The sequence below is a fragment of the Coloeus monedula genome (assembly GCF_965178545.1).
Source record: "Coloeus monedula genome assembly, chromosome: 1".
Classification (NCBI taxonomy): domain Eukaryota; kingdom Metazoa; phylum Chordata; class Aves; order Passeriformes; family Corvidae; genus Coloeus; species Coloeus monedula.
In genome coordinates, this window is record NC_138781.1 from 160910536 (window position 1) to 160923217 (window position 12682).

The 12682-nt window shown below is 52.7% G+C and overlaps 1 protein-coding gene across 29 annotated transcripts in view; it reads left to right on the forward strand.

Annotated features, from left to right (window-relative positions):
- The window catches only part of SCRIB (scribble planar cell polarity protein), a 97678-nt gene that overhangs the window by 62183 nt on the left and 22813 nt on the right, over positions 1 to 12682 (forward strand). For 11 of the 29 annotated variants that reach the window (XM_082291445.1, XM_082291471.1, XM_082291450.1 and 8 more), the window contains 7 exons: positions 1942 to 1998; positions 2692 to 2775; positions 6894 to 7280; positions 8762 to 8830; positions 10948 to 10998; positions 11675 to 11716; positions 12526 to 12651. In XM_082291445.1, the coding sequence (XP_082147571.1) occupies positions 1942 to 1998; positions 2692 to 2775; positions 6894 to 7280; positions 8762 to 8830; positions 10948 to 10998; positions 11675 to 11716; positions 12526 to 12651 (816 nt within the window). The remainder of the gene's footprint in view (positions 1 to 1941; positions 1999 to 2691; positions 2776 to 6893; positions 7281 to 8761; positions 8831 to 10947; positions 10999 to 11674; positions 11717 to 12525; positions 12652 to 12682) is intronic. The other 18 variants (XM_082291469.1, XM_082291473.1, XM_082291466.1 and 15 more) reach the window with 13 other exon arrangements.

Sequence of the window (12682 nt, forward strand, 5' to 3'; positions counted from 1 at the left end):
GCTCGGGCTGAACAGGTGGCATTTGTCCAGGCTCAGGTAGAGAAAAATTTTGCCAAAATTTATACTGAGATTACTTAAAAATATTTGGGTCAAAAAAAACCCAGAAAAACCTTTAAGATTTGTGAAGTAGCCTTGGCCATATCTCATTTTAAAAAATGCTGATGTATTTTGGTGCCACTTCCCTTGGTGTGCCAGGAGGAGGCAGCAATGGATGTTCCAGGCTCCTTGGACCTCCCGGGGTCCTGAGGCCCGTGGGCAAAGACATGTTTTTCTGCTGGGCCTTTTAAACCTTGAATCTGGGATTATGTCTCTAAAACTGGTTTTGATTATTAAATTTATCCCAGTGATGGAGCCAGCACTCCTTGGTGGCCACTGGAATACTGAAGGAAGTTCCCATCTTGGTGCCAGATCCCTGGTAATTTCTATCACCATTTTTGGACCGTTTTTCTTACTCTTCAATGTTTCATGTTTGTTCTTGCACAAGAGCAATAGAGACCAAACGTGTCTCCAGCCCACAGCAGGCTGTGAACTGAACAACTGGGAGGAATTATTCCTTTGCTCTACTCATGGTAGAAGTTTTCAAACCCATTCACTGCTGACACCTCTTGTCTTCAGTTCTCTGATAATTCAGTTTCTAGTAGAAGTGTCAGTAACTCCGAGTCTCTGTGGGCTGATTCCTGGTGCCCTCTCCTGGCTCTGTGGCTGTAGTTATTTTTCTAGTCTTAACCCAGGTCCTCCCCAGATATTGTCAGAGATGGATTTGGAGTGTACCACAGCTCCATCTGGGCTGACTGGTGCTCCTGCCACTCCTCAGAATATGACCTCAGAGAACAGTCATGCACCAGATTAATGTCACCTGGAACCTTCACCCTACAGAGAACTCTTGGCCAAAACAAGCACAACCAGATTCAGAATAAACTTTAAGATCCCTGAATATCCTTTTGGGAGTTGTGATCCTCCAGAGCATTAGTGTCTTCTCATGCTGCATGTTCTTGCTTGGAGGTCAAGGGGTGATGTGGGACAGTGGTAATCTGTAATGCATGGAATCTGTTTAAGAACAGGGCCCAGGTGCTCAGCAGAATTTTCAGTTGACTCCCTCTAAGCTGCCTTCCACCTCCCATCCTCCCAGTGTCAGGACTTCAGGACCATCTGGTTCCTGCTTGGGAGGAGCAGCTGGGAGGGTTCCATGACAAGAGAAGGGAAGGATGCTGCTGTGCTGTCCCCAGGCCTGGCTCTGCCCAGAGGTGCTGGGTGACAAGTCATAGAAATATCAGTGCACAGAAATCAGTCCTTAGGACAAGTCCCGCGCTGTTCCCTTCCTCTTGCAGCCTGGGAGCAAGCCTGTGGCTGGAGCTTTTGGGATTAGTCACTGGTCACTCTCTAATGTCCCTGCAGTGCTGAGTGACTGCGGGCTGACAGCTGGTGCTGAGCTGACCTTGTGCCAAGACCATTCTGACCCTTTGTATTTGCATCATTCTGTATGTGATGCTATAAGCCAGCAAGGCCTGTGCTCTGTAGGTTTGTTTTTCCATTCCCTTCCAGCCTGTCCTGTCTGTGCTCCATCGAGGTGTCTCTTCCAGCAATGAGCAAACTCCTCCCCTCCCTTGGTGCTGGTGTAGGTTACGCTGGGGGGCACTGTAGCTCTCCTTACTTTCCCCAGGATTGTCCCTGCTGAGGATCTTGGGGACACCTGCTCTCACCTCTCACCTGTGGCACCCAGATCATCTTGTTCTGTCCCTGTCCATTCTGCTGGTGATAATGGTGCAAGTGCCAAATTCCTGCTCCTCCTTCCCCAGTCCCAGTGTTCGTGCTGGGGTTCTGCTCCCACTCTCCTCATGCTGGCACTGCACCTCTGTTCCCTCAGCAGTTCCTGCCCAGCATGTGTGACCTCTCTGCCTCTCTCTTGTCTCTCTGCTCTGGCTCTGTTCTGTCCCGTGGAAGGAGCGGATGCGTAGGGAGCGGGAGGCAGCCATGCAGCAGCTTGAGGAGGAAGCGGAGGTGAGCAGCACAGGGGAAGGGCTGGAGAGTCCCAGAAAAGGGCTACAGCTAGACTGGAAAGCTGGAGAAATCCCCAAAAAGAATTTGTTCCCCAAAGCTTGTATTTTCCACTCCCTCCCCTAAAAGGATGTGGCTTTGGGGATAAGAGATCAGAACTGAAGAAGCGTGTAAGGGATTGAGGAAAACAGGGGCTGGGTTAGAAACTTTGGCTTCTATTTAGGCTTAGAAAGACAACACATGGGAAGCAAAATTGAACGAAGTTGTACAGTGTGTGTGAGTTAAGGTTGGAAAAAGAAACGGTAGAGGAATTGCAGACTTGTTTTCTTAAACATGTCCAGATCCAGCTGTTCTGGATGCTGTTGGAGCAAACGGGTAGGTATGGCACATTCTCTCCTCCGTAAGGAAGTGGACATGGGGGTAGGAGGAGTGGAGGGATCTGAGCAGTAGTGGGTGACCAGGGGTCCACAGTGACACGTTCTCTGCAGGGTTTCTCAAGCCTGGCTCCTGCCATGAGTTCACATGGTTGTGTTTCAAACAATTCCAGCTTTTTCCAGGCAGTGGGAACTCTGACGAGTTTGGAGATAAGGCCTGGTTATTACTGGGGCGGTTCCATTTTTATTGGTCTTTCTCATTGATTTAGTTGACTTTGGGCCTGACCTTTCCTGGTGTTTGTGTTTTTCTACCCCTCTCCAGAACATCCCCAGTGAACCCCTGCGCCTGGACTACCGGACCCTGGCAGCACTGCCCAGCAGTGGCCTGCAGAGAGGCAACCGTGGCGTGAGTGGGGGATGAGGGCTTCTGCAGGGGGAGGCCATGGGGGGCTGTGGAGGTAGGGGTCCCTGCAGGGGAGGCAGCGAGGGGCTGTGGAGGTGGGGGTCCCAACAGAGAAGGCCATGGTGGTTCTATTACCTGCCCTCCACCTGTGCCATGGTGTGGGACGTGACAGCATCCTTTGCAAAGCAAAACTGGGAAGCAGAACTGTGGGGGACTCAGGCACTGAAACAGGAGGTAGCTGCAAAAGAAAGACGGGAATAAGAAAATGAGGAGAGCAAGAGCCAGGTGGCTTTGCCTTTTGGGAAGGGAAGAGGCAAAGTTTGAGAAGTTGCAAAAAGCAGAGTTGGGAACAAGGCAGAAGAAACAGCCTGGTGGGAGAGAAGGGGCTGTGAGTGGGAGAATTCAGGGATTTGTTGTGGAAGGAAGAGGCTCCAAAAAGCTGCCAAGGAGGGAGAGAAAGATTCTTCCTGACACAGTGATGACAGTGTTGTGTGCACAGCTCAGTTGTAAATCCATGGTGGGATGGTGTTTAGGAAAGAGGAGGGATGAGGCTGCTGAAAGTATTGAAAATAGGAAAAGTGTAAGGCCAGGTTGGACAGTGCTTGGAGCCATCCCTCTCGGGGAAGTGTCTACCACTGGTGGTCCAGTGGAAGTGTCCCATGGCAGGGAGTGGGACTGGCTAGTCTGCAGGGTCCCTTCCAATCCAAACTACCCTGAGATTCTATTAAAGCCAAGATTCCCCCAGGCCTGCAGAAGGTGAAGTGGCTGTGGCTGTGTGTCGTGATCGAGCCCCGTGGCTTGTGCATCATGTTGTGTATTGTGACTCCTGCCATGGGCATTCCTGCCCTGTGTCCTGCCTGGCAGTCCCTCATATTTAGTGGCCAAGAGAAATTCCAGATTTCACAAACGTCACAGATTACAAACTTACCTCTCTCCTGTGTTGTTTAAAATCTCACCTCTCCATCTTTTCTTCCTTTTATCTTGCCTGCATCACCCCCATTCTACCGGGTTTCTGCCTGCTCCTTCACACATCCTCAGTCTTTTTCCTGTCCTCCTGTTGCAGCAAGATCTCCGTTTGCTGTCATCATCCCATGCTGCATTCCCATTCCGGTATTTCAGGATCATCTCTTTCACCTTTCCTGTCTCCATCTCATTCCATGCAGACAGGTCTCCTCTCCTGTTCCCTTTCCTCTGTTACTCCAGGCCTTACTCCAATAACAGCTCTGCTTTGGTTCCAGCTCTGCCTCCTTTTGTTCCCACACTTCCCAGGTTTTGGTTTTTCCCTTTTGCTGTTCACAGAAAAAAGCAGGATCAGGAAAAGGTTTATTTTTAGCATCTCTGAGTGTAACTCAGGAGCTGGAAGAGGGGGAGAGTCAGCCCCAGGCAGCAGCTGCCTCCGTGCGGGGCAGCTCGAGTGTGGTCCAGAGCAGAGCAGCATTGTGGGGCTTGTGCCTTGCAGCCGGTGTCAGCCTGGGAATGCCAGGCACGGGAATGTGGGGCTGAGCACGCCGGAATGCCACGGTGATGGGCGGCATCTATAAATGTCCCATCACAAGGAAGGGTCCATGGGTGCCTATGTTTGTGCAGCTGTCACCAGCCCTGTCTTTGCTCTGGTTTGAAAAGTACATCTGCCTGGATCGTGGAGACGGGGAGGTTCTGGTGTAGGGAGAGGGAGGTTCTGGTGGTCCTTCAGGAGCTGCCCTGGCTTGTTAGGTGACTGCTGGAAGACTCAGCCAGGGTCAGTCTGGCCAGTGGAAGAGCAGGCAGGTCAGTAACAGATCGTTTATCTCTGGACAACCTCCTCCAGAGGACTGGTGCTCTTGCCCTGTTCCCATTGTGGTTTTCTTTTTCTTCCTGCCTCCAGGCCAATTCTCACCACGTACGTTCTCCTCTAAACAGTGACTGGGTGTCTTTTACTGCTGCGTAGTTCCCCGTGAGGGAGCTGCAGGGAACAGTTCCTGTCCTCGCTATGGGACACAAAGAGCTGTTCTTGCTGTGGAGCAGGAGGAGGTGCAGGTCCATCTGTCCACTGTGGAACAGGAGGTGTAGATCTCTCCACTGACCACTGTAACTGTGGGTGGAATTAGTCATAAGGATTCTCCAAGAATGGTCCCCAGAGAAGGGGGCAGGTGGTTGTCTGTCTTGGATTGATCTGTGTTGCTACATCTGGGTCCCTTTGTGAGCAGGATTTAAAAAAGGCTGGTGAGAGGCCTGTTCTGTTTGTCCACTGTTCTAAGCCAAAGTGAAAACTCCCATTGGAAGCAGCCTGGGAATGCTGGTTTGAGTGATGCTCTTTGGCCATGCACCCAGTGCACTGCAGCATCTGCATAGAGGCTGTAGCTACCCTGTTCCTAGAAGTGTCCAAGGTCAGGTTGGATGGGACTTGGAGCAACCTGGTTTAATGGAAGGTGTCCCTGCCCATGGCAAGGGGGTGGAACATGATGAGTTTTCAGGTCCCTTCCCACCCAAACCATCCTGGGATTCTGTGACTCTGACATTTCCCTTACAGAAGTCAAAGAGCTGTTACAGTCTCTATCTTCTGCATTGAACAGGAATGAAAGCCAGACCGGTGAGGGACTGATCACAGCAAAATGGTTCAAGTCCAGTTTTGCTTTCTGGACTATGAGAAATGGAGAAGATTTGACATATCCCAGTACCAGGTCACCATGGTTAGTTAATTAGCAACCTGTGCTTTCTGTTCTGAATCTATTTCTCTTCAGTTTCTTGCCATTGATTCTTTTTTTTCATTTGTTCATCGGATTTAAGATTGGAATTCTTTCAGTGCCAGGGAGGATGCAGGGTAGCACATGTCTGTCTTGTCTGCAAGCTGGGAAAGCACGCTGCATTGCCTAAATTTTTGCTTACCCAAAATAGAAATTGTGGCTTGTCTGACAGGAATGGCCCCAGTGAGGCTGGGGAGCGAGGAATCCCGCACCAGGACACACTGCAGCAGGAGCTGGAGCTCACAGCAAGACACAGATCCAGCCCAGTTCCAGTTGGGTCCAAGAACAAAACAGGGATTGAGGCTCCCCACTGACTGTCAGGCATTATGGCACTCTGGGGAAAAGTGGTTAGAAGTAGGGTTTTTACACTGAAAAATCACGTAGCCACAACAGCAGAATTTCTCAGGGTAGCACAGGCTTCACTGATGAGGAAACACGATATGAGCCAGGGCTCTGCCAACCACAGCGGTTGGGTTGGGGGTTAAGGGAGGGCCTCTGAAATTCCTGAGCCTCCCAGCTGCCATTGTAGTCACCAGCCCACCCTTGAGAGCTATTTTGGTGACCACTGCCATGACACAGGACCTGAAGAATGTGCTCTGAGCGGGAGAGGTCTTTCTGCTCCCTGGAGGCACTTGGATGGAAGCTTTGGTCTTTGCTCTCTGACTCTCACTGCTCCCCTAAGGAAGGCTCTGGCTGTGGTAACAAACTCTCTTCTATGGCATTAAGAGGAAGGGTCAGGGCTTCATTTGGGCTGCGTGCATTGAGCCCCAACAGAGCTGGGACTGCCTCAGTCCTGCCATCAGCAAGAGCCACCCAAAGGGTCTGTGCTCTGTCCGCTGCAGTGAGCTCTGGTGTTTTGGGTGTGTTGTGGTGCAGTGGGGCCATTAGAGCATGTTCACCTGTGCAGGTGTGGTGGAAGTGCAGGGAGCGGGTGTTGTGTGACTGTGTGGCAGCGTTGGGGTGACAGTAGAGGCTGGGCTGTAGGTGGTGGGGCTCAGTGAAGTGGGGGTTGAACTGGATGATCTCCAGAGGTGCCTTCCAACCCTAACTACTGTTCTGTGATTCTGTGCGCTGAGGTGAGCGGGGGGGAACGTGTGCTTTTACAGGTGCTGGAAATGAGTTTGGCTGGGGAGCAGCTGCAGGAATGTGTGTGAATTGGAGGAGCGCAGGGAGTATCTGTCAGTTCCCCAGGGTATGTGTGCATGGCAAGGTCCTCTCCTGGAGGTGACATTGGGGGTCACAGACTGGTGGTAGAGCAGGAGAGAGGGTCGGGATGGTGTGTGGGCATTAGCACTGGAATTCTCTCCCCTGTCCTTCAGCAGCTGCTCTGTATTTTCTCCCTCCTCTTCTTTACTCTGTTCTCCTTATTTCTCTCTGATCCTTCTGTTTTCCTCTCAGCCTGTTCAGTGTGCTAAGCCCAGCTCCAGCATGGAGGGTGACTGCGCGGTGCTGTCCCTGCCCACGGCATGGGACGGCCGGGAAGTGTCCCCGGACCCAGCGGCAGGCGCAACCAGGCCCCCCCGGCACCCCACGCCTCCCCACCAGCACACGAGCGGGGCAGAACAGCCCCGGGGAGACAAGCAGGACCCCGTGGGGTGTCCCTTGTCCCAGGAGCAGCTGCCAGAGACGCCAGAGTGTTTGATCGACTCGCAGCCCATCCCCTTCAGTGAGAACCCCTTTGTGGTGGCCAACCGCAGGGGCAAGGCCACAGGCACGGCTGGCCTGGGGGGGCCCCCCCTGGGCTATGGCAGGGGGGGCGTGCTGAAGACCAGCCTGTACTCCAAGGCAAGCAGCGTGTAGCGTGTGGCATGCACTCACACAGTCGAGCCACTGCACCCTACTAAACCCCGGTGCCGGGCAGCACGGTGCCCGTGGGCCGGTTCCCCCAACCTGCGTGCCCCCAGCGCTGCGTACAGGGGCCATCGGTCCCCAGTGGTCAGTGTGTCATCCTCCAGCCACTAATGCACTGCCAGGCCCTGCTGAGGGGACAGGATGGCATCTGTGACTTCCCCGCTGTCCCTCTGGGTCTGGCTGGGAGCAGTGGCATCCCTGCCTGCTCAGCTGGCAGCAGGGAGCTGGCAGGACAAGTAGAAGATCAGTGCTGGTGCCACACTTTCATTCCTGGGCTTGAACACAGCCCTTCCTAGACATCTGAAAAGCACAGTTGATCTGCAGCCCAGGAGCTGCTCCTCCAAGGGACACTATTCAGTAGATTAAGACTTTGGAATTTCAAGGGAGAACTTTGCTTTCTGCTCTGGCAAATCTGTTTGTATTTGACATTCCTGCTGTTGCACAGGGAACCTGTGGTGGAGCAGAGACTAGATCCAAAGATACCATCCTCCAGATGAGCACCATGTTGCTCTCCTCTTCTTCCTTTTTCAGCAGCCTTTTGGGTGGTCTGAAAAGCAAAACAACTCCACATAAACGGCCCCATACACAGAGGATAAACCAACCAATCAACAAACCCAACCCTCAGCTATAGTGATCTTGGAGGTGTTTCAGTTCCTTGGTAGCAGTTCCACAGGTGTGTAGCCAGGTGAGCTTAGAGCAAGGTATCTGGAATCTGTGCTCCAGTATAAACTTCAGGTCACTTCAGGCTTGGTCTGTCAAAATACTGTTGCCCAAGACTGACTTGAATCAACTGAGCATGTGTGTGGCTGTGGTATTAGTGACTGGCAACTGTAGGTTTGCCTAAATAGTTCCCTAAATCCCAGATGGCCTGCTTCTACCTTAAGGCATTTGAAATACTTCTGAAACGTGCTCCTCCGTTCCGCAGTCAGAGTGCAGGTGGTTCCTGGGACGCTGCTCTCTGCTCAGCTCTTGGGCCGGGCTGTTGGCTGGCTCAGCCAGAGGTTCCTCTGGAAGTGAGGAGAGCCCTGTCTCCCTCCAGCCAGGAATGGCTTTTTTTGCTCAGTGTCTGTGCAGCAGGAGGTTTGCCTGCACCGTGACCCTGCCTGTGAGTGCTGTGAAGAGTCAGGAAAGAGGATTCCTGGGACACGCTGTGAGGCAGAGGCTGTAACCTGATCCAGCTGGCCTCACAGGGCACTGGGATATGGTCCTGGTTCCAGTGTTTAACATCATTCTCTTGCTGTTTCTGGTGCTTTTTGGCATGTGCCAGGTGCTGCTGGGCCCTGCTAAGTTTGCTCCCTAGGGAAGGGCCTTCGCTGGATGTCCAGGGTGTCCCACGCCTCCTGGGGTGTACAGACTCCCTCCTGCTGCAGAGTAACACTTGAGCTTTGTCTTGAGCTTTGTCTTCTCTCTTTCAGGCTCCTGTGGGCGAGTCTGGGACAGGAAATTCCAGGCGTGAAACCCCCTATTCTCCCAGTAATCCACAGGTGAGACTGTCCCCAGGACAGGTGATATGGGAAAGGCAGGAAGGCACTTCAGGGATAAAGGACAGAGGTAGCTGAGGGCAATTTCCATTCTTGAGGGACACCCTCAAGGTGGAGGGGATCCCTCGCAGCAGGCAACCAGAGAGCAAGAGAAGAACTCCCTCCTTCTAAATGTCTCAGAGAGCCAGGATGGTAATTAGCTGGTCATAAATTAGCTCTGAGGGGTAACTTAATTGCAGGGTGATGAGGAGGGGCTACAACATGTAGTTGTGAATTTTTTGGGAATGGTCTCACCAGTGCCTTGTGCAGAGATTCTTTAATTCTGGCAACTGGTATGTAGTAAGAAATGGAGGAGTCAGGATTTGGAAAATGATCTTGGGTCTGTAAACCAGGGCTGCCCACTGCTGCCCAGGCTTGCAGAGGACCCCTGGTTCTGTGTGTGACACTGGAGGTGACCCATGTGAACTGTTGGGCCAGAGGGTCCAGCTGCAGCCAGTTCTAGGTGACCCTGCTCTCAGGGAGTGATTTGCTACAGCTCCTTGCTCAGAGGGTTTTCCTCTGGAATGGGAAGTGTCTTTAATTCTTGTGACTCCTGATGATTTTTTCTTTATAAACGTTACCTTTTCTCCCTGGACATTCATATTCCTTATATGATCTCTGAACTTTCCTTTTCAATATCTGAGTCTTTGATCCCTCTGTCCATCCCATGGCAGGAGGTGTCACAGCTCAGCTGAGCCTTTTGAAGTTAAATGAACTTAAATAGATTTTTAAATTTTCCCTTTACAGTCATTGTCTACTACTGGGTTTTATGTTGGGGGCTGGAGTGAACTGCCACTCGTACTTTGTTCTCTGTCCTTATTCATTTTGGGTCTGTTGCGTTCATTTTGTAGTCCAGCTGTTCTCCAGCTGCTCTCCCCACCAGCTCTGGCACTTCCCTGGTCTTCAGTGAACCATTTCAGTTCTCAGAGCTGAACAGGAGCTCTTGAGGTGAACAGAATCACCTTGGGGTGAGGTGACTGCTAACACAGGCTTAGGAGAAGGGTCAGGACCATGTAGGAAGCAGTAGGAGCAGCACTTCAGTCCGTCTTCTGCTGCTTCTCAGCCTGTCTCCCTCAGTTCTTGGATCATTTAGAACTGAGTGTTCATGAGGAACACAGGAAGATTAGAAGATACTGTCTGTTATAGCTAAACTATTTCAATGCACTTTGTTCTAGCTGTGTTTCTCTATTTGCATTTCTGACAGCAGCTGGGTCATTTTTAAGTTTTCCTTTTACCACAAGCGCCAATTTTCTTTGAGATTGGTTTTCACAGAATGAAAACCAGCATGGTTTGGGTGGGAAGGGACCTTTGAGACAATCTCATCCCAGCCCCCTGTCATGGGCAGGGACACCTTCCACTATCCCAGATTGCTCCAAGCCCTGTCCAACCAGGGCTTGGACACTTCCAGGGATGGGGCAGCCATAGCTTCTCTGGACAACCTGTGCCAGGGCCTCACCACCCTTGAAGGAAACAATTTCTTCCCAAAATCTCATCTAATCCCGTCTCTGGCAGGGGGAAGCCATTCCCCCTCGTGCTGTCACTCCAGGCCCTTGTCCAAAGTCCCTGTCCAGCTGTCTTGGGAGCCCTTTAAGGCACTGGAAGGGGTTCTAACCTCTCCCTGCAGCCTTCTCTTCTCCAGGCTGAACACTCCCAGATCTCTCTTTGTCTGGGGGTTAGGGTCTTGACCTTCAGATTGTTGCTCTAAAGAAGAAGCTCCGAGGAATTTTGTCTCTTATTCTCTGGCTCCATCTATTTTTAATGTTAATTCTTTGGTTTCAATATCTTGTAGTCCAGCCGGAGTTTATGGGCTTATTTCAGAGAATTCCTTGAGGGAAATGGAATCCTTTGTCCTGAGTTGGCATTGTGATGGTCATGCCTGGCCTCAAGTTCTGCAAGGGGGTGGGGGGAGGTAGGAGGTGTTTGTGGTGGATCTGTGTGTGCCAAGCAGGGCAGAGGGGCTTCCCCTGTGGTGGGGACCCCACCAGCTCCAGCTGCTGCAATCTCTCTGCTTCTCTCCTGCGGAAAACCCAGTCTCTCCGTTTTCTCTCCCATTCTCTCCCCCCGCCGATGCCCCTCTCCAGGTGCCCGCAGCCCCCCGGCCTCCTCACCTGGCCGGCAGGGAGACGCGCTTTGTAAGTGCTGTTGGTGTGCGGTGTACGCTGCTGCTCCGGCTGCTCCCGCTGCCCGCGCCCCCTCCTCTGGCCCCACGTCCCTGTGGGGGCTTGGGACTCCCCTGGGGCTCCCCCGGGGCTCACTGGGGGAGCAGCACCCTGATGGCACCCGAGGCACGAGGGGCTGCTCCCCGTGTGTCGCCTGCTGTGATGGCACCTGCGAGCGCTTTGGGGAGGAGCTGCGGTGGGATGGCTTTGCTCGGGCTCGGGGGCAAGTGCGGAGGGTGGGGATATGCCCAGGGAATGTGCCATGGGCCAGGAGCAGGGGATGTGCCCAGGGACCAGGAGCTGGGGATGTGAGCAGGAGACAGGAGCAGGGACTGTGACCACAGGCCAGGACCTGGAGGTGTGCCCAGGGACCAGGAGCAGGGGCTGTGCCCATGGGCCAGGACTATCCAAGAGCTGGGGTCAGAGTTTGGAGATGTGCAGAGAGCTGCAAGGGCCTCCTTACATAGCAGAGGTGCTGGGAGAGGCTCTTGGAGGTGGGCTCTGGCCTGTCCTCACCGAAGAAGCAGGTATGGGGGGGCAGGGGTTCTGTGGGACCTGGAGCTCCCCATACAAGGTGGGCAGTGGGGCAGGGGTAAACTGAAGGCGTTCAGGGTGCACTCCAGATTTACCCCTGTATTTCTGTTTGCAGGCTTCCATTAACTTCATTACCTCGCAGGATGACAGTAAATCAGTGAGTACAGCTGCCGTGAGTCCTGACTGTGGTGTCCCTGTGCATCCCCCAACACATGCAGCTTGTCTCTTCCTCCTGTTGGCTCCTACTCTGTCTCCTCCAGTCCTCCACTTTGCCTCAAGTTTGTACAAATGCATCAGGTCTTAAATATGGTCCATCTGAAAACCCAGCACAACTGTTTTTGCAGCTTTTACTCCTGTTTTGCCTCGCAGCTTCACCTCCTGCAGGTTTTGCTGGCTTACCCAGTTGCTGCTGCCACTTTCTCTAGTTGAAGATGCTTTGTTCACTTTCACACAACATCCAGCAGTGGTGGTGACATCTAGAAGTTTCAGACTCTTGTCTCTGCTCCAATAACTGCATTTCTAGTCAGAGCTCTGACTCGGTCTTGTTCACTTCCATCCACAGCTTCTGCCCATTCCCATTCCTGGCTGATGTTTCCCTGCTTCCATCCCTGGTGCTCACATTTTCTGAGCTTCGTCACACTTACCATGCCCTGCAAACCCTTGTAGCTGCTGCTGGTATGGCAGGTGCTTCCTTGTGTCCTGGCCTTCTCTGTAATCTACTGGTCCTGTGTAACCCTTCACTGGCTGAGTCTTTTTGGTGTTGGCTCCAAAAGCTCTCCCTGCCAGCAGCTGGAGCAGGCAGCACAGTGGAGGAAAGGAGCGGGGGTGCATGGATTAGCAATTTGTTTATTCACCTGCATGGCAGACACCTCACTGCCCTAACTGCTCATTTCTCTTCTCTCTTTCTCCCTCCTCTTCTCTTCCTCTGCCTTTCCCCATCCTGTCCTGGGGCATTGGCATGAGCAGACCAAGCCTGGCGTCATTCAGCCTCTCTCCCGCGTGCGACAAAGTGCTGCCTCACACAGTGCGGAGGAGGGGGACAGCCCCAACCCCTTCCAGCAGCCCGAGCCATGCTTCAGGATCCACAGCTCTGTAAGTGGCCTGGGGTTTCCTCCCTGAAAGC